Source organism: Sprattus sprattus, assembly GCF_963457725.1.
Source record: "Sprattus sprattus genome assembly, chromosome: 7".
In the NCBI taxonomy this organism is placed as follows: domain Eukaryota; kingdom Metazoa; phylum Chordata; class Actinopteri; order Clupeiformes; family Clupeidae; genus Sprattus; species Sprattus sprattus.
The window spans coordinates 29,075,054-29,095,873 of record NC_137926.1 but is presented as its reverse complement, the minus strand read 5'-3'; the positions used below and the strand labels follow the sequence as shown (position 1 = coordinate 29,095,873).

The 20,820-nt window shown below is 42.7% G+C and overlaps 2 protein-coding genes across 4 annotated transcripts in view; one reads left to right on the top strand and one right to left on the bottom strand.

Moving 5' to 3' along the window:
* Positions 1–34: 34 nt before the first annotated feature.
* Positions 35–11,704, bottom strand: twf1a (twinfilin actin-binding protein 1a). The gene is made up of 9 exons (XM_080841573.1): positions 11,676–11,704; positions 10,514–10,591; positions 10,114–10,292; positions 9,323–9,418; positions 8,983–9,087; positions 7,648–7,773; positions 2,473–2,623; positions 1,805–1,926; positions 35–1,234 (listed from the first exon to the last, which is right to left on the bottom strand). The coding sequence occupies exons 1-9, from the start codon at positions 11,698–11,700 to the stop codon at positions 1,067–1,069; spliced, it is 1,050 nt and encodes a 349-aa protein (XP_080697699.1). The 5' UTR covers positions 11,701–11,704; the 3' UTR covers positions 35–1,066.
* Positions 11,705–12,580: 876 nt separating this feature from the next.
* Positions 12,581–20,820, top strand: part of tmem117 (transmembrane protein 117) — a 36,568-nt gene continuing 28,328 nt past the window's right edge. The window contains exons 1-2 of one of the 3 annotated variants that reach the window (XM_080842261.1): positions 12,581–12,785; positions 14,196–14,501. In XM_080842261.1, coding sequence (XP_080698387.1) covers positions 14,222–14,501 — 280 coding nt within the window. In that variant the 5' untranslated portion in view covers positions 12,581–12,785; positions 14,196–14,221. Of the gene's footprint in view, positions 12,786–13,520; positions 13,753–14,195; positions 14,502–20,713 lie in introns of those variants that run through there. The other 2 variants (XM_080842260.1, XM_080842262.1) reach the window with 2 other exon arrangements.

The window sequence follows — 20,820 nt, the reverse complement described above, 5'->3', positions numbered from 1 at the left end:
AAACATTCTTTAAGTAAATTTGAGATTTAAATATTTCATTTATTTTTAAAAATACAACTGTTAAACAGAGAATGGCATACTTAATACCATACCTAAGACAGTTCCATCATTTCATGTAAGTGAGACATTAACTAGGACATTATCGGTTCCGTAGTGGTCTTACATCAGTAGGAGCGTGTTCTTAAGACAGCCCAAGTTCTATCTAGTTACCTCTTGCTACAGTGTGCATGCTTTGCACCCAGACGATTTGAAAGCTTGTGGTAGCTACAGCAACAAAGTTATCAATGATGTGAAATTGGAGCATTCACTGAAACAATAAATGCATGCAGTGACCATCTACAGAGAGATACTAGACAGACGTTACTTTTTTTCCAACAAGAATACCATTTCTGTACAACACTTGCATAGAAAAATAAGTTTCTTGGCAGATGGGTCCATGTGTAAACCACAGTTATATATCAAAACATGAGACTTATTCTTGTGTTATAAAAAAGAAAGGCTATGCATGGAAAATACTATGCATGACATCACACATTCCCTGTTTAATTCTGTGTTGCGTTGTGTTCTGGTGCTGCTGGTTGCAGTTAAGACATTTGTATGTAACTGAGGCCTTAAGTAGCATTTAAAAATATAAAAAGACATTTAAATGACTTGGAATGGGAAATGCTGGGCATGGGCCCAAGGAAGATCACTCGCACTAGCGCACAATCACTTTTCTTTTTAAGTTATAAGTTTCAAGATCTAATTTACGTTACGAAACAGCGTGGAACCTCTTGTTGACCATGCCCCAGCCTATAATTCAAGGAATGCTTTTTTGGCTCACACACTCAATCTGGATATGCTACAAGTGTGTGTTTATGCATGTGTTTACAAACGGAAGGGTCTCTTCCTGTGCGTGCATAGTTCAGTGTTGAGGGTGGATCTGTGTTGGGTTTTTAAAAGAATGAAAAATAATTATGGAGGTTCATGTTGAATTGGCCTTGTCTCCACCATCTGGAATGTTCCACTGTGGAGTGAGGAAGGGGGTGGTGGGGTTGGGAGTGGGAGTGAGCAAGCGTCCGTCTGCCTAATCATCGCCGTCGTCATCTCCTGGCGGCCTGGTGATTCGGCGTACCCCCCTCTTGCCAGCAGGACCCTTGGGCTTGGCAAACGCTTGCTTGTGGGCATGCTGCTTGGGGTGAACCTCCTCGTACAGGAAGTCTGCAGTCAGCTCGTCTCCGTTCTCAATCTCCAGCTGCAGAAAGCCACAAAACTAAGTGTGAATTCACCCGTTATTTGCGGTTAGAGCCGGTGATAGCTTTTAGATTTAGGCCTGAACCTTTAGCAGGCTAGAACCAATTCCAAACTGATGAAATGTTCTAAGTTTGAGTGCCCTGGCATCGGTGCTTTCCTTTCACACACTTGCTTTATGAACACAAATATAAGATAGCTTTGCATACTAATGAATGAAAGAATGAATGTCAATATACTTCATATGAAGTGCACTTTAGTCCATCACCCAGCACGGCTTATATGTTTGATGCCACAGAACCATCAATAAATGTATGACTAAGATTATAAAATGGCCTCTAAGAAGAACATGGTATTTGCATACCCGCTTTTTAATTTGCACTTGTGGGTGGTCATCAGCAGTGACACATAAGACAAAGTGATGCATGCATTGTGGTTCCAAAATAGCATGTGTGGCTAATTTTTGGTTACAACGAAGCGAAACTGACTGTTGACTTTCACCACTGTCTTTCCTCAGGCACCTCAGTTGTTTTTCACAGAAAGTTTAGCACTGTGTCATACTTCTAACACTCACCTTCTTTTCAATCTCAATATGAAGGTGTTTTTCGACCATGTCCACCAATGGATTTTTGCAGCTGGAATAGAGCATTCTTTCTTTGATACTGCAGCAGTAGCCAGGCATAGAGTAGATGAAGACTGGATATCAAAAGAAGGAAACGGATGTCATGACTTCAATTTCCATATACCCATAGTCCACACACATGAATATGCAGTGTGTCTCTTAACAAGTAGCAAACACAATCATATGCCCATAGTCCACACACATACATTTGCAGTGCTCTCTTAACAACTAGCAAACACAATCATATTCCCATAGTCCACACACATACATTTGCAGTGCTCTCTTAACAACTAGCAAACACAATCATATTCCCATAGTCCACACACAAGAATATGCAGTTTTCTCTTAACAAGTACCAAACACAATCATATGCCCATAGTCCACACACATGAATATGCAGCATCTCGTCTCTCTTAACAAGCACCAAACACAATCATATGCCCATAGTCCACACACATGAATATGCAGCGTCTCGTCTCTCTTAACAAGTAGCAAACACAATCATATGCCCATAGTCCACACACATGAATATGCAGCGTCTCTCTTAACAAGCACCAAACACAATCATATGGCCCTGAATCTTTCTACTTGGGCGACTTGAGTAACACCAAATCCCTCACCTGTGGATTCCAAGTAGTCACCCTCGTGTGAGTGCTTGTACAGGAAGAAGTGGTAGCGTGCAGAGTCCTTTGGAATCCTTTTTGGCAAGTCTTTGATTTCCGTTGGATCAGTGTGAGACAGCATTATGAGCTCCTTATCAAAGTTGATTTCCTATTTATAAAAAGGCAATGAAAACAAATGATATATTTCATCTCGGTCAACATGCTACTGTCTGGGTCATCAGAGAGGGTGAGCTGTTAGAAGACAAATTAGCAAATTAACCATGCTATGTTCATGCAATCAATCCCAATATATACAGGTGTGTGTACGCCAGCAATTTCTCTTATTTGCCTCCTGAAGATGGTAGCTAAGAAAAGAAGGGTGTGTGCTTAAATAAGAACTGTAACCACAATGTATTATATTGCGCTCAGACCAAGTGAGTGGAGAAAACAGTAAGCATATATGTGTTGTTTATGTTAGTATAAATATATAATTTATATTATAAATCAGCATTACATAGAGATAATAGCATTAGGTGCTTAAAAAAAAGAGAGACCCCATTCAGAGTATGTAGTCGATTATCAGAGAGGTGCTCTCCTTTTGGTGCCCACTCAAGCACCACACCATAGGCCAATCGACTACAGGCACTGAATGAGTTGCTACGTCAGAGACCAGAAAAAAGAGAGGTAAAACACTGACTAAAGGGGCCAGCATTCTTCTGCAACGGTGTCACATTGTTGTGTAAATGTTGTGTAAATGTACTCATAGCAATTCATGCTCCCTAAAAGGTTGCCCGTGTTGCAAAGCATTTCACCTCCAGAACAATAGGTAATTTGCTCGGCAGATAGAAAACAGTTTCCCTAACAGAAAGTCTGAAGCTTGAAGTTATTTTCAAACCTTTACTTGGGAAGCACTGTAAAACTGAGCAGGCATGCAGAATCTCATTTAGTAATTTTAGTAATCTCATCTCGTAACATTCATTTCACGTAGCATTGCACGTTTAAACTGTAATAGAAAATACGTTAGGTTAATGCTAACGTATAGGGGAAATTCCATAGAGACCGCGCTAGGTATTAGCATCAATTCATTCACGTTAATGTTTTTGTATATGAGCCTGACATTTGCTCGGCAGATAGATAACAGGTTCCCAATCAGAAGGTCTAAAGCTTGAAATTCTTTCAAACCTTTACTTGGGAAGAACTGTAAAACTGAGTAGACATGCAGAATACATTTTAGTAATCTCATCTCGTAACATTCGTTTCACATAGCATTGCATGTTTAAACTGTGATAGAAACTAGGCTACGTTAGGGGAAATTCCATACAGACCGCGCTATCGAATAGCATATTCATCAAAGTAAACAATTCAAACAAACTTCGGTTCATTGGTGGCCAAGCAGCGAAGCCACCTATTGGTTTTCTGATGATGAGGGGACTGGTCCCAAAGAGTGTGCCAAATTTCACAACTTTTGACCATGCGCTTCAAAAGTAACGTGTGTAAACACATCTTCAACTTTGACCCATTGGTGGTGCTATTATGTTTTTTCTTCTGCAATGGAAGTCTATGGCAGCCCCTAGAACACTTATTGGGACCAGTCCCCTCATCAATTTCACCAAGTTTCATGTCTCCCACTCCAACCCTCTAGCGCAAGGCTGCCCAATTTGGGGCCCGCGGGCCAAAAGTGTATTTTTTTTGGCCCGCACTCTGGTCAGAATTAGAGTCAGAACACCAGTCATTAGACAGCATTTGAACCCATTTTGAACAGTTTTTCTGTTTCAACGTCATATTTAACCCAGACTGGTTGCAGTTCACTGCTTGGCCACAGTTTTAACATTGTTTTAGATGGGTCAAGGGGGGGCGCTATTGTCCTTTTGTCAATACAGATCCATATCTATGGTTATGTAGTTGCTATGCTATTTAACTAACTAGCTAAGGAAACAGTGTGGAAAAGTGCAGTAGAGAGGCGCTTGTCTCCAGGGCACAGCTTACACGTAACTGTTATATTTTTCTCTTTTACGGATACAAATTGAAAATAATGGGAGTATTTCCATCGAAACATCAGTGGTCACTCTTGTTGCCTGCCATCATGTTTATGAGCCTTTTGTAAATGGCTGTTTGTTGATTGGCCATTATATACCTACGGCACAGGGATTTTAACATCTTCCCTGTGTATGTCCTAAATAATTTATATTAATTTAGTATGATATGTTAATAAATGTTTATTTTTTTACCTGAAGCAAATGTTATCTTTCCCCATTATTTTCTTCTTGGAGTATACCAGAATGCTTAATTGTCATGTTAAAATCACAAAAAAAATCTTGGGGCAGGCCGCATTTTCCAAAATGAGGTATCGTTGGATTCCCTGGATCAAGATGAGTTCAACGCATTCTATGACATTATACCCAGTTATATAGATTCTCTGCAATTTTGAATGTTAAGGAAAAGCATTGATCCTGGGACTCCTACAATTCTTGTTGAATCTTCTTCAAAATTGCCACACATCATCTTCAGACCAAGACTCACAAAAGGTATTTTCGCAACCATTTGTTAGTTACAGTCAATCAAATTGATGTGGCCGAATTGATTTGGCTGCCATTTTGAATGAATGAATATTACGTTTTTGGTGAATATCAAAGTCACCAAATTTGGCACACTCTTTGGGACTAGTCCCCTCATCAATCTCACCAACTTTCATGTCTGCCACTCAAACCCTCTAGCGCCACCAATGGGTCAAAGTTGAAGATGTGTTTACACACGTTACTTTTGAACCATATGCCCCATTTTCCAAAATGAGGTATCATTGGATTCCCTGGATAGAGATGAATTCAACGCACTCTATGACATAATACCCAGTTATATAGATTTTCCGCTAGTTTGAATGTTAAGGAAAAGCGTTTTTTCGGAACTCCTCCAACAATTCTTGTCGAATCTTCTTCAAAATTGCCACACATGATCTTCAGACCAAGCCTCACAAAAGTTATCCCCTGGCGTTTTGATTTTTGCAACCGTTTGTTAGTTACAGTCAATCAAATTGATGTGGCCGAATTGATGTGGCCGCCATTTTGAATAAATGGATATAAAGTTTTTGGTGAATATAATTTATTCACCAAATTTAGCACGGATTATCATCAGATCACAATCACCTTGACATGTCAAAATAGGACTGAATTACAGCTGTTTAAACTGTTTAAATTGGTCCAAATTTGACAACAATTGCCACAGGAAAAACCGCCTCTATTTTGACACAGTAACTGAACTCTGTGATTTCCATCACCGACAATAGTTCACTAGGTAAGTGAGTTGGTGATTGGTGTCCTGTCGTTGGCAGCCTCATCAGCTCGAATCTAGCCTCTGCTGAGCATATCAAAAGCCTCTTCTGGGTGTCTCGAAGGCTTCTTCTGGGTCATCGGACCTGCTTGGCCACCACATTGCTGCTTGCAGCTATATTTACAAATGGTTTCGGTTCATTACTATGGGTTATAGACATCCAGACAGGATGTTGTCAACCGACCGGCAGACCAATCCCAGCCTTGCAAGCCGGAGGCTTGTGTAAATCTTTTTTTGGCGCAAGTCTAGAAAAATCGGCCGACGCACGCAAGACGTGAAAAGACGCGCTTGGGGCTTGCAAGGGCCTCTTGCGCCTGCGCCTGCGCTTGCGCCTCTGAGCATCATTTGAGCTTTAGTCAATTTCTACACTTTATTTAAATCTATTGGAGTAATCAGATGCAGGGGTATCTCTGTAGGGATCCTTTTCATATTATCAGACCCTTTTACAAATAATTCCGACACCGTCAGTGGCTAAAGAAAATTATTTACTTTGATGTGCTTGCTTGAGCTATAGGATTCCATTGTACAGCTGTTTTGTGACTGCCGTTTTAGTATTGAACCAATGCTGGACAGATTTCAAATTTTTTTTTTCCCCCTAGTGAAAATTTGGACCCCGCAAGATCTAAAAATAGGGCCAGGCCCATGTTTACTGTTAAGAAAAAAAAAAAAAACCTGATTAAATCACAGCAAATTCTGCCATTAATTAGTTCAAGTTTGACAATTGACAGCACAAATATTTTCACATTCCAAACCACTCAAGTCACAGAAAGTACCTCCATTTGTTTTTCAAGGAAGTGCATATAAAGGACACAGTTCTCCATTTTGGTCTGTGCCTGGGCCCTCGCACTCTCTCCAAGTGCATGGATGCAGTATTCATTCCACTCTATCGTCAAGAAATTAACATCTTGAATTATTTGGATGCCTGGTTAATATGTGCCCCTACTCAGGAAGGGACAATGAGCTATACAGAAGTGGTGTTGGCATACCTCCTCAAGCTAGGCCTGTCATTGAACAGGGAGAAGAGTTCCCTCATGCCATCCACCACAGTACAGTATTTGGCCTTGGTGCTAGACTCTGCCTCGATGAGAACCTGTTCGACTCCTTGGAGGCAACTAGTGTTGAGTTAGACCTTGACCCTACTCTTGGGAGAAGCTAAAATCTTAGTGTGGTTGGCGGCTGCAAGGCTTGCTCCACATCAAACCGTTACAGCAGTGGCTCGCAACGAACAAGGTAAGCCCTTATGAGAACATCCAGCGGATTTTGTAGCCTGACGCAAAATGCATTCCAGGCATAATCTGGTGGCTTTTTACAACAGCCTTCTGGGAGGGTGTTCTGCTGGGCCAACAGGGCTTAAGGGAGACTGTAACAACAGATGCCTCCAAGGCAGGCTGTCCAGCCCAGGGCCGAGGGGGACCTGCTGGGGAAGGGACCCGTGAACCTGCTGGAGCTGGAGGCTGGGTGCCAAGTCTTGATTCACTTCTTTCCAGACCTGCAGAGCAGGAATGTCATTGTTTGGACCGACAGCTCGACAGTCAATCCAATCTAATTGCAGACAATCCTAATTTAGGCATACACACTTTGTAGCTACCATCTTCAGGAGGCAAAAAAAGTAAATTGCTGGCTTGCACATACCTGTATATATCAGGATTGACTGCACGCAAGTAGCAGGGAGTGGTTAATTAGCTTTTCTCTAGCTTACAGTTAACCCAGTTATCTATTACTATAGAGCTGGACAAGTCATGTTTTATTTTTTCCCTCTCAAACAGATTCTGACAAAACACATGTAATAAACACAAATAAAATGACGCAAGAACCATTATTGCTGGTCATTCAGGCCCTATAAGCCAAATAGAATCACGGTTCACTTACGAGTTGAACGTAGTTGACATTCTTGTCCTTGAACTGTTCCAGTGCTTTCATGGCATCCCCATGCAAGGGGAAGGCTACACCCTGGAGGGTCTGCTGTTTGGTGTCCACGCTGATGTCAGTGTGCACCTGAGGACAGCGGCAGAAGGCAGGTTTCACTTTAAAGTGTATGTGAGCATCAAGGTAACACTTTACAGTGTATGTGAGCATCCACAAACGCCACATTCCAAACATAATAACACTTGTTCCTTATGACCACTTCCAATTCAGTGCTGAAAATAGAGAAGTGCTCAAATCAGTTGTGTAAATCTCCACAGAATCTCAGATGTTGGCCTTGTTGCCCTGCAGCCCAACATTTCAGATGTCTCTACATAATAACAATAACACAGGAAGGTTGCCTGTCTCCATCATAACAATACCACATGTTTAACACAGGAAGGCTGCCTGTATATTTCACACTCAGTTGCTGATTGAGACTTTCAATGACACACTGATTGAGTCACTCACTGGCGGGGGCACTTCACCTGCTCAATAAGCAGTTTCAGGAGACAGTGACAAGACTTATGCGAGTGGCACAGTTACTCTGAACTCATAGAATGATGTTTGGTCAACAGGGAGCAGCAGACATTCTGGGAGAAGTGCAACATTACTTCCTGTTTGTAGTTTCTCGATCTGAAAAAAAATGACCCATGCCTGCTCGTCATAGAACTTCCTTTTATGGTAAGGTGCAGGAACAGAGCAGAGTCTTTGCTGGTGTGAAAGACAGCCTTAAGTGAAGCAATGTGCAGTTGGTCATCTAAGCAGAGAAAATCAAGCTGCTTAAAACAGCAATCACAACCACAGATACTCAATACAACATTTTCTCACTTCTTGACAAAACTGAAGGGCAAAAAAATCCATCAGCATACAGAATCAGCAAACTTTGATTCTTATAGTATATTCGTATAGTTTTAAACTTCGATAGTTATAAAGATACCCGTATCTACTCTGTGACCTTCTCGATTCAGTCCAACTCATTATCAACTTTGAAATGCTCTTTGAACTAGTTAGCCTGAGGGTGCTTTCACACAAACACAAACACACACCCATCCCCACCCCTTTGTTCAGACTTAATCAGATTGACCACATTATGAGACCATTGTGTGACAGCCCATAGCATAGCATTTAGTCCGTTTCAGCACTGCATGCATTTGAGATAAAGTCGTCATTTTCAGAACAAGTGCTACCATGTCAACCTTTTGCACCCACATGTGGCACGATATCATCAATAAAATAGGGGTTTATCGAGTCTGTAAGTGTAGCCACATAATGTTCTGGGTGTTTGATGTGTGTACGTACTGAGCTGAGTTTGATCTGTCTCAGTTCCTCCTCGGCAGCAGTCAGAGGCAGAGGAGCGGCCTGGAAAGCCAGGTACTTCCTGTATCCACTGAGAGACACATCATCCTGCAAAGCAGACATTTCGTCTTTGTATTCACTCATTGCTTATAAGACTACAGTAATTTGCTTAAGTTAAAGCAAGCATTGAAACTACAGAAGAAAGCCTTAGAGACACAGCAGACATAATAACTTAAATAATATTAATCTTCGGCCATCAATGCAGGCAACTGTAACTAAGTAAGCAAACAAATTAATTGATAAATAAAGCAAGCAAGCTAAAAAATACACAAATAAAGCAAACCTTAACGTTTCCAAACACCTCATCCTTGATGTGCGCACCACCAAACTCTTTTTTCAGTGTGGCCCTCGTAGCAGCATAGAGCATTTTATGACGCACCTATTGTGTTAAACAAAGTAAACAAACAAACAAACAAAGTAAGAAATTGCAATTATAGAGAGAAACCCACATATTATAACCTTGATACTGGTTACTTGACCAACAATTTCACACAATTTCATGCTGAATATTATTTATAACAGAAACTCTTTCATCACAGACTGAGTGCCTCTACACTGTGGTTGGCAGAACAAATGATCCCCAAATCTACCCTGCAGTGCAGTTATTCTCTATTCTCTTGTGCTTTAATTATTAATGTTCTGCCGTTGCGGTTTTAAGACAGAGTCAGTAACCCTTTACTGTAGAAGTCTTAGTAAATACCTCCCAGTGAAACTGGATAAATGGAAGATTTCAGAATGCTGTAATAAGCTGCCTTCCTCCGAGCCAACATGCCTGAGCCTGTGATATCTTTGCATTCTGGGTAGGAATGTTTCCCCTTCAACTACAATGTTCACTGACTGCCTGAGGATTTATTTTGAGGTACAAAATCTGACACATTGCCAAAATAATAAATATATTATTAAATCTTACTGACTAAAATACATAATCAATAGAACATGACAAATTTGGACTAAATCTGTAAACACATTTAATAAAATCCTTCAGTGAGGAGCTCACCTTTTTCTATAATGATCATCATTTTCTCATTGACTAATGCACTAACTTGAATCTCATTGTCTATTGTATTGACTTACGGGGGATTGGTCAGGGGACCAGGCCATGAAGATCCACTCATAACCCTGACTGTTGGAAGAGTCCAGCCGGTAGAGGATGTAGCAGGGTAGGTCATTTTCTAACAGAGGTAGGATAGAGGAATCATACTCTTGGTCCCAGCTTTGAGCTGCTTGCTTGGATCCACCAACCACTAACTGCTCTGAAACACAAGCACACAGGCACACAAACACGCAAATATGTCATGAATATTCACAGATTGAGGTTCAAAATTGGCTCTAATATGTAGGGCACGAAATTACTTAATTAGGTCACCACTGTAGCCATAAGGTAGGGAAGTCTAGTACGGCTTTTCTCTGACCAATTACTACTACGGCTGTGGTATGCTTAAATATTATTATTATTTTTTTTTTTTTTTCTTACCATTCTCAATCACAATTTTCAGCAGCCGATAGTCCCCATTCCTGGCACTGGCAAATAATTCTTTCACATCATCAGCAGCTATACAGACAGGGGAGAGATCATTTCAATTGTGGTATGGCATTATTTTAGGTCAAAAGTTCGAGCAAAAAAGCTCTGCTGGCGTTTTCAATACAATGACAAGTCAACTGGCTTGGAGGTTATGTGCATTGCCCAGGGTGTAGGGCCTATGAAGGCTCTGTGGCTAATGAACGAATAAACGCGAAGGCAGCATGACCCCACTCTTTGTCTGTCAGCATGACACACATTTCAATTTGAAGGGAACAAAAATCACATAAACACACTTGCCATGCTTGCATACCTAGGCATTATGTGCGATACACAATACACTGCACTCGAGCGATTACACTGCTCATAGACTCGCCCTGGATTTTTTTTGTATCTCACGAGTGTGTCTGTCATACCACCAACATACCACTAACAAAAATATTTTAACGTTACCTATGGGCTGCCATGTATCGAACATATTTATGCAAAGGAGCCTGAATCAGGGGATGGGATTGTGCAGGATGATACAAATGAAAAAAAAATGTATGATAAGATAGTGACACTGCCACTGTTAAAGAATGTACACGATATTTATTTGATTTACATACAAAAGAGGAGGTTTAAGCTTGCAGTCACCACGATACAACCAAACCATTTTTTGGAGAGCAGCCAGCCAGCCAGTCAGCCAGCTGTGAGCTGTGAAGGCGTTGCCCGTTCTAACATCTTACTGCATGAAATGGCTTGGGCACGAGACTGCAACCTGCTGAGGTCTGTCGATTTGAAACCGTCAGGTAGCCATAGTGTACTGAAATCTCAGTTAGCTGCTAAACGCACTAAAATTTTGAATACGAATCGCATGAACTCGACAATGACCCGCTTCTTATAATAATAACAAGAAGTAGCATACTGACAATCAATCAGCGTTGACTCACTAAAGGGACAACAGGTTAACAACAGAATGAGTGATATGCATAGCAATAGCAACAGCAGGTTTTCATTGAGGGTTTCATCAGTTAATAGTTAACCTAACTTCGACGACAAAAAGGACAAAGCGGTTTTACCAATACCAACGTGCAAGAAAACACAAAAGCTAGGTCCAAATTTCAAGAACACATACCTTCAATACCCGTTTGATGAGACATTATTCCTTCGGATTCCGCGGCTGGGCAGAAAAGGCTAGTCAGGAAGAAGGAAATGGGACTACAGTAACATGACTTGTTCGTCTAATCTGACGTCATCAACCCGCAGCATGAAGGGGCATGTTCGCATGTACAGGAGATGCGCATTCGGGTTGTGTGTTTACATTTTAAGTAGGCCCCAAGTTCAGAGACTGAAATTTACTTAAATCAGTAGTTTAATCTAGAAGTGTAGTCTGGAGAAATATGTTCCAAATCCTATCTCTCTCTTTGGTGTGCTTGCTTGGCAGCAGCCTACGGAATAGTCCATTTTATGGTTTGTTAAGACAAAATTGCCTGTAGATTAACCCAGAAAGGGAGATATTAGATAGGCTTTAATTTTGCAGACTAGGCTACTACTATGTGGATCTGAAGTCTCATAATAAATCATATCACAATGTTCCATATCGCAAATCCCAGCATGTGCCATGCTTAGAGGTGTGTAGGCTATTACAAATATATGCTATCAGTATCAGAATTTTATTATTATCTAAAATTTCCATTTTTGTGTAAGCTTAGGGCTTCCTGGATTTGTGTAGCCTATAGCCATATGCTATATCATAAAACCACTTAAAAGGGTATTAATTCATGAGTAAGCTTAAGCACCTTATTTGATAAGATAAATAACTATCCCACAGGAAAGGCAGAGCGTTGGGAAGCTTAGATTATTTGTTTCACCACACTGCACTGATGGTATGCGCCTGCTGCCGCGGGGAGTTGCACCCATCAGCACCACTTCTATCACAGCCATACACAACCGACCAGACGCCCCATCGTGTTGAGCTGACAAAGCAGCGCTTTGCCTCGCTGGCCCGGCTGCCGCTGCATGGACTGTATAGCACAATGGCAGAGGATTTCGGGGGTGCCCCTGTCTCAGCTGCAACAACAACAGGATCCACGTCTAATGTCGCTACGCTGTTTTCTCCCCTCTTCGTCATGATGAGCAGAGCGCCGCTGTCGGCTCGCCGGGCTTGATGAAGCGGCGTGGGAGCGCAGGGCTTGAGGTCCAGTTGAAGACATTTGAGGGGTTACGCACAGCGGCGTGGAGCAGGGTATGTAAGCATGTCAGCTATGTGTGTTTGTTTACATGAATTCGACGTGTTTTCATGCTATTTCAAAAACGCACAACTGTGTCCTGCATCAGATGATGCATCGGATTTATTGTGGTGTAATCAGATAGCCTATTCCTGAACGGAGGTGCCTCACAATTCTATGGATGAAGTGTAATTTGAGATGAAAGTGGTTGGCTTTTGGAAGAAATAATACACTATCTTGCATTCACCAAGTCAGTGGAAATGAGCATGTCTTCATATAATCGATTTAATAACGCATTAGTTAAGCCACTGTTTTGCCTTTCCCTTTTGCTGTTCCCGAAATCGCTAGAAATGGACTCATAAATTACTACACCACACTGCCAAACCGATTGTTTCCTGTAATACATTTGAACAAGCCTTTCCTCATTGGTCAGTGTGTGGACGAGAAGGAGTGTTAAGGTGGTCCAATGTTAACCACAGGCATGTAAAACGGAAATGTATTTAGGGAATTATTAACGCTATATCATTTTATATTATTCTGTTGATCCTGCTACCAATTCAGTATACAATATTCCTCCTTGCAGCCAATTCCTGAAGTATTGCGCACATGTGACAAACGGTTTAAGACCGAGAGACCCAATGGCATGAACAGCAACACTGTACACCCCTTCCAGTTCTATTTCTGGGGCCCTTACATCACAGACCATTCCCACAGACGGTGCTGTAAAGGAGGACTGTGTCAAAAGGAGATCAGGACAGGGCAGCATTTCCAGTCAGAGGATTTAATAAAAATAAATAAATAATAATAAACAAAAAACTGGAGCCAGCTGCCAGTAGGCTACATGACATGCTCACAGCACTGGTTCGAGGATGGGTTCAGTCCAAGAGAGAGGGACATAGGCTATGCAAGAAGGATGGGCTGGGGATTTTAAAGATTAGCACCCTCTGTTTAGCAGACTCACTTCCATCTTGTGTTAAACATGTGGTAAGTGTGTCGTGTTTATGTGCCATGGACATATGAAGTACCTCATTTAATTGTATTTGTTCCAGAAGACCTGTGTCTTGCAAATAGTTTAAATACTATTCAATTCATAATTTTCTTACTCACTATGTCATTGTCATCATCACTATAACATTGTTTTGTCATTGACATGTTGTAATGTCTTTGAGACTAAACGCTAGACATATTTGAATCTAATCTGGGTGAGATTATTTGATCACAGATTGGGGGAACAGAACTTGTATTGAGAAGAGACTTCAATGTGTTTAAAGTCAATTAGTATACCCAAACATGGATTTTGTTGATCTTCCATGATCCTGTAAAACTATGTTTTTTGTGTCTCTGTTTGTCTTGGTGTCACACATACTGCATGGATTGTGTTTCTGATCGATCATCCTGTCCTAAAGAAGCTTCCTCTTCCTCCACAGGTGGACAGTGGTCAGAGCTGATCAGGATGGAAATTGATGCCCGTTTCCGCTACTACTTTCAGCACCCGTGGTCTCGCCTTTTTGTGGCCTACCTGGTCACCTTTTGCAACTTCCTCATCTTTGCAGAGGACCCCATCTCGCACAGCCAGACGGAGGCGCATATGATCGTGGTGGGCAACTGTTTCTCCTTCGTCGTAAACAAATACCCTGGTGGCGGATGGAACGTCTTCAAAGTCATCATGTGGCTGCTAGCCATCATCACCGGCCTGTTTTTTGGAAAATTCTTCTTTCACAGGCGGCTGTTCGGTACGTGTCACAAATGCCCAATAGATTCATTCACAGCATGCTATTCCATTCGCTCACTTTGCCAGTGAGGGATAGATTAATAGTGGCACAAGTCACCTCATCCCATCTCAGTGTTAGATTCACATCCTTACTGTACAATGCCCTGCCTATTAATAGGAGTGTGATCTGGGGGAATTTGATAGGAAGAGGTCTACTGTATATCTTATTTAGTTCACAGAATGTGTTGCAGTTACAGCTCTGGTTACAGTGTTGGCTTCATATCAGCATTGGCTGAGGGCAAATTGCCTCTTCCCCACAAAAAAATGATAACCACTCAGATAACAGAAGATAACCATCTTAAGTACCTTAATTGCGCATGAGAATATCCTACAAAATATAGGCTATTACATTTAGCGTAGCACAGTGGTTTTAGGGCACATATGTTCGTAAACATTTCCTTTGTAGAAACAATACAAATTTCTACTGGTTGAGAAATTTCTACTTGCATCTCATTTCAACTGAAATGAACCACCACCAATGCATAAACACCCCAAAACCTTTTGTTGTTTGAGTGTCAGTCCATGCTTTTAGTGCTAGTCAATGTTTCGCTTTTTACTTGTGTTGTTTTTAGTGTCAGTCCATGTTTCACTTTGCTGAATTTAGCTATTGGGTGGCTTGCGTACCCATGTTGAGAAGTTATCTATTATTAACCAGGTCATGCTGTGTCTCTGCGATATTTCCAGAGTTTGTCTCTGAGAAGCCTGGGTAGAGACAGAGGAGTGGAGCGTGGTTTCACCAGCAGGCTCTTCTTAATTATAGCATAGGGCCATGATCTTTCCATGAGGCAGAGGGCCTTGATGACTACACCCTCACACCCTTCTACCGTAATGTGATGTATTCTAATGTCAGCTTTTTATAGCAAGAGTTTAGTTTAGCCACTCTCATTAACTCTTAGTTCTCTCTAAATAAGTGTGACACTAATTGAAAACAGTACTGCTTAAAAGCATTTATGTTTGTGTAGAAAAACATAACGTGTTTAGCCAACACAGAAATCCTACCAAGGGGCATACATGATTAGCATCTTTGATTATGCTAGTGGTTGTCATGCAGTTTAACATGCAGCATAGCAAAATCAAATCAGAAAGTTATTCATATTTTTGTTGTTATTTATTTTAAGCAGTTGAATGCATTGCATTGACAACTGTGAACAGAATTTTCAGATGTGAGTTTAGATGGTTTTTGGTGGTTGTGTATGTATCTCGTATGTGTAGGAGGGGTACATTAGTGCACTGGAGTAGAAGTCCATCAACAGTGCCGAATGATGGAAGATCGGAGGAGAGAGCTTCTAGTGTAACCAGGTGATGCTAATACACACCACTTTGATGCCAGTATGTTTTGGTACTGAGACCAGAGGGAACAGATGGTTTTTAAGGGTTTGAAAGAGAGAGAGAGAGATAGATAAATAGACAGAGAGAGAGAGGAGAGAAAGGGGGAGGGAGCAGGAGGAGAAAGAGAGAGAGAGAGATTGAGGGAGAGAGAGCGATTGAGGGAGAGGAGATTCAAACTATCATTTAGCAATGCTCTTATATAATCCTAAAATAGGATTTAGGGAGAGTGCAGGACAGCCTACTCTAAGCATGCAGAGAAATGTCATCCATAATGCATCATTAAGGCAAACCCAGGCCCAGTGTGCAAGGTTCCCTTCAGTCAAGCACAGCTGCTATCTCCACTTCACTGGCGCCAAGTTTTCCTTCTTTATATAACATTTCTGTTATAAAATAAAAAATCCAGAGTGATGGCTCTAGACCGCAAACATTTTAGGAGTTTGAAAACTCACCTACAAACAAGCAAATTGCATTGTGTATTTTAGCATAGCATTCTAATTCTTATTGTCCATTTAGCCAATTCTTCATCAAACGTGACTTCCGATACAGGTTAGGCATACATGTTTCATCAGTAGACCCCTATGCGTGTTCCCTGGCTCCCATCCATTTAGTGGTGTTAAGACCTTCCTCCACCAGCTGAGGTTTCATAACATGGTCATGGTGGGATTTGTTTAAAGCTCTTTTGATTTGGATAATTTTAAATAAGTGTTGGTAACCATTTCTCAGGGTCTATTCAAGCACTGGAATTTTTAGCCGCTACACTAAAGCAAGATTATGACACACATGCCTAAGATTTGCATAGATGCTCAACTGGATTTGAAATTGTAAATACATTTGGCAGCTTGTTGTTTGGCTGCCTGACACATTGCCTGTATCATTTATGATGACCCAGAAAATTCCAACACTCACAACCACTCATTTTTACGGTGAATTACATCATTCTTCCCCTCTGACATTGTCCCCTTGCTAGGAGATTTTTATATATATTTGTGTCTTGTATGCACTGGAATTTGTCCATATTGCTTGCCTATGCAGCAGTTTACATTGTGAAAAATAATCACGGCAAAAATAATTGTAAGTCTACATTTAGAGGTGTGTCCATTGCCAAAGTGTTTGATGGTAATACAGTGGCACTATCAATCATTAGAAAAGTATAAGGGACGCTGTTGTTTCATGTCCAGCCAGTGAGAACTGTATGAGCTGCAGTGGCTGTGGTCCTTTGGTCCAGGCTGAATAACCTAATGGCGTAGATATCTTAAGGACAACCAATGTGGCCGTGTGCACACAAACAGAGAGATGCAGACTGACAGGCAATGTGGGTTAAGACCAGCCTGGGGCTGTGTGGCAAACCTATGCTCTGATGGCCCGCCACCCTGGGCTATGCGCGCCTCTATTGATTGGCTTGTCAGGGGGTGGCTGTCTTACAGCTTTATGTCCCGTGGTCGAATGAGCACGTCTTGTAAGTGGACAAGGACGCATGGGCCAGTGGCTGTGAGGAGGGGCTGGCGGTGTGGCAGTGGCTAACATGGCTTGACCTTCTGTTGTTGTCCAGCAAACATAGCTGCTAACAATTGCCTCCTATTTGAGAAAAATAAACCACGTTGTAAGCACTCATCGTATGCTTATGCCTTTACTATATGATATGTGTACAAATAAAATTCACACTTGTGACCAGATAATGTTGTTTCTTGTAAAAGCTGCAGACGTTAGCTTACTTTGTATCTGTTGGTTGCCTTTTCATGACACTTTTTACAGCTTTTCATAAGACGGCTTCAGTTGAGGTAAATTATCTTACTGCTGTAGTGTTATTCATAGAGTATAGTCATGGGTGCTTCATAATTGCAACGTATTCTCGTGGGTTACACAGCAAGTGCACAGCGGACATGTTCATTTTTCATGGCTTAAAATATGTGCTAAAATTTCCCCATAGGAACTTCTAGCTCATGGCTTACATAATCTACTCAGCCGGAGAACAGATCTGACTGGAATATAAAATTACTTTCTCACCCTGTTACCTTTAAGCAAAGAGCTGACGGGTGCCAGCACTAGGACAGGGGATGGTCTTGCATGTGAAGTTTCTGTGAGTTAATCCAGTGGCTTTACATATACTCTGTTCTCTCTTTTCAATAGCAATACTCAGGCACACCTGATAACTTGCTCCCCCTTTTAAACATTTGCATGGCGTCCTTTTTTATTGGGGCAAATCAAAGGGAAGGGCGTTGATGTGTTCTGTCAGGGATCCATCAGGCCGTCTCAGTGCCGTTCTTCAAGCACGTCGCCTTGTCAGCCAGTTGTCTCTTGGTTCTAGCCTCGGGGGCACCATCTGTGTTCTGTCGCATTGGTTTACAGTGGGCTCCGGAAAAGAACAGAAGGCTGCCGTGCGTCTAAGGGGTCAGCGTCCTTCTGTGAGAATGAGTGAATGTCTAGTGTCCCTGCTCTCTGTCAGTGCTGCTCTCCTAACCTTTGTTTGTGTGTTTGTAAAATGTAACATGTGTTATGGGTAACTTGTCTGTCACTGTCACTGTACTTTAGAGTTATTTGGCTCTATTTGACCCAGTCTTTTTTTTCCTTTGGATGAGGCGTTGAGAGAGTGACTTTTCCCCTCCTTAGACTGTTGTCACTACAAGTTGTTGTTGGCAGTAGCACTGTACTGTGATGGTGATGTGATGTCCATGGATTCAGCAAGTTATTGTTTGTTTTCTATTCAAGTGGCAAGGGAACAAGTAAGGAGCTGTTCACGTGTGAGGTATAAATGATTTGAACGGTAGTCTGGCTCTGAGTAAAGATAAAGCCCAGCGTGTTTCTGTAAGCCTGGCAGAAAGGCAAACAGGAGAAGGTGGGCAAACAAATTTCAAAGGAAATTGCCATGTTGACTTATCAATGCATTTTTTATTTTTTATTTGAGGGAGTGATGAATAGAAGCGCCAGTTCTCTGCTGTTGTCCTCATCGAGGTCATAAATAGCTGTGCGAGGCGACAGCAGGAGGGCCGTGACCGTGTCTATCCTGCTTGTCTCGCTCTCATCTCCCCGGCCGCGTCCCCTCGGAGCGTGCTGTAAATACCCCTGTTTCCCAGAGGAGCTCACAGCAGCAGTGAAACCTCTTCCTGATTTATCTCTGTAGCTCCGGGTTACTGGGACTCCTCTCTACCGCCCTCCAGAGGGCAGGACCACTCTGCAGGCCTGTCCCCACTCAGGGGGGTGGTGATTGGGGGTTGGGAGTGGAGGTGCAGTGTCCAGCACAGCCGGATCTGCCTCATCCTCACTGGGCCCTTAGGGGAAAGATGGACACACTACTCGCCTTATGTTGCATGCTAAGCTTTACTGTAGCCATATGTTTACAGACCCCTCATTGCCTAATATAGCACACAGAGTAGGAGACAGGCTGCTACCGTGGTCAAATGTGTTCACCTGTCATGTTAGTACATTTATGAATACATTTTCCAAAACAGATCAAGGGCAATGAGTCACATTTTATGTAATATTTTATGTAAGTTTACAGGAAACACGATTATATGTGTGTTTCACCAAAACGTGTAGTCTTAATAGGTTCAATAGTGTTTAAAATCTGTTGACATTGCATAGCATATGATAATTAAAAAAAAATTCTTTACATTATTGTCATATTGCCAGTTTGAGAAAGCATTCCTTAAAAAAATGTTGTGCTTCCTAAACCTTACTGAGTTCTTTGGCAAGAGGATATTTGATTTGGCAACATCAAATGTATTCGTTCATACAATTCTTTTGTATTCATGTGATATGAGTTTGTCTTGTTCGTATTTGAGTCACCTCTCCCTTTTATCTGAAAGATCACACAGCATCTCTGCACAAAGAGAAGAGGCATTTCTGTGCAGAACATGAAAGAGTGCATGTTCTTCTCCCTTGGACCAATAGAACACTGAGCCTCCACTTTGAGGGCTTCATCAGCCTTCAACCCCCACCTTCCTGCTGGCCCGGCTACAAAGCCCTATGGGAGGTCCTCCTCCTCCTCCTCCTCCTCTCCCTGATCTCCCTCGCCCGAGGCTCTGCAGCCTCTTCTGGAAGCGTTCGCTGGCCAGGATGTAGAGTATGGGGTCCAGGCAGCTGCTGACGCTGCACAGGGCCTCCAGGAACTCATAGGCGGCGTACAGCACGCCGGTGTTGGCCGGCGTCACCAGGCCACGCACGCGCAGGAATACCAGTGTCACGATCATGACGTGGTACGGCAAAAAGGACACCACGAACACCAGCAGCGCTGCCGTTATGAGCAGAAGCGGCTTGCCCTTAGCTAAGCGCAGCCGCTTCTGGCTCCTCCACCCGGACATCCTGCGAATCACCCGCACAGTGCCTGCATAGAAGCCCAGCATGGCTGCGAAGGGCAGGACAAAGCCCACAAGCGTGCGCACCAGCGAGATGCTCTTGACGTATTCGAAGGGGCCCTGGATGTGGTCCATGCAGACGGTGACGTTGCCGGGCCGCCGCACGCCAAACGTCACGAACAGGTCCGGGATGGAGCCCAGCAGCAACAGGAGCCAGGCCACGCCGGAACAGAGCCGCGCCCGGCCCACGTCCCACCAGCCCAGCGAGCTGATTGGGTGCACCGTCCCCACGTAGCGGTCGAAGCTGACCAGCGTCAGGAAGAAGATGCTGCCATAGATGTTGACGTTGAAGGAGACCTTCTTGAGCTGGCAGAAGATGTGGATGCCTCGCAGATAGGGCCGCTGCAGGGTGAAGTAGATGTTAAAGGGCAGCATGAGTATCCAGGCTGAGTCGCACAGTGCCAGGTTCAGCAGGAACACGGTGCCTGGCGAGGCCGTCTTGCGGAAGCAGGTGAAGGCCAGCAGGGCGGCGATGTTGCCCACAATGCCCATGGGTATCGTGATTGAGAAGAGAACTAGCAGGAAGTAGCAGTACCACTGGCCACTCACAAACTGGCTGCAGAAGGGAGAAGAGTCATTCAGAAACTCCAGAAATGCTTC

Bases quoted from the DNA above. Each gene is read 5' to 3' on its own strand.
- twf1a (XM_080841573.1), bottom strand. From the start codon at position 11,700: ATGTCTCATCAAACGGGTATTGAAG. The intron at 7,774-8,982 runs GTACGTACACAC...CGCTGTCCTCAG, and splicing joins GACAGATCAAACTCAGCTCA to GTGCACACTGACATCAGCGT. The intron at 2,624-7,647 runs GTAAGTGAACCG...TTTTATAAATAG, and splicing joins ATGTCAACTACGTTCAACTC to GAAATCAACTTTGATAAGGA.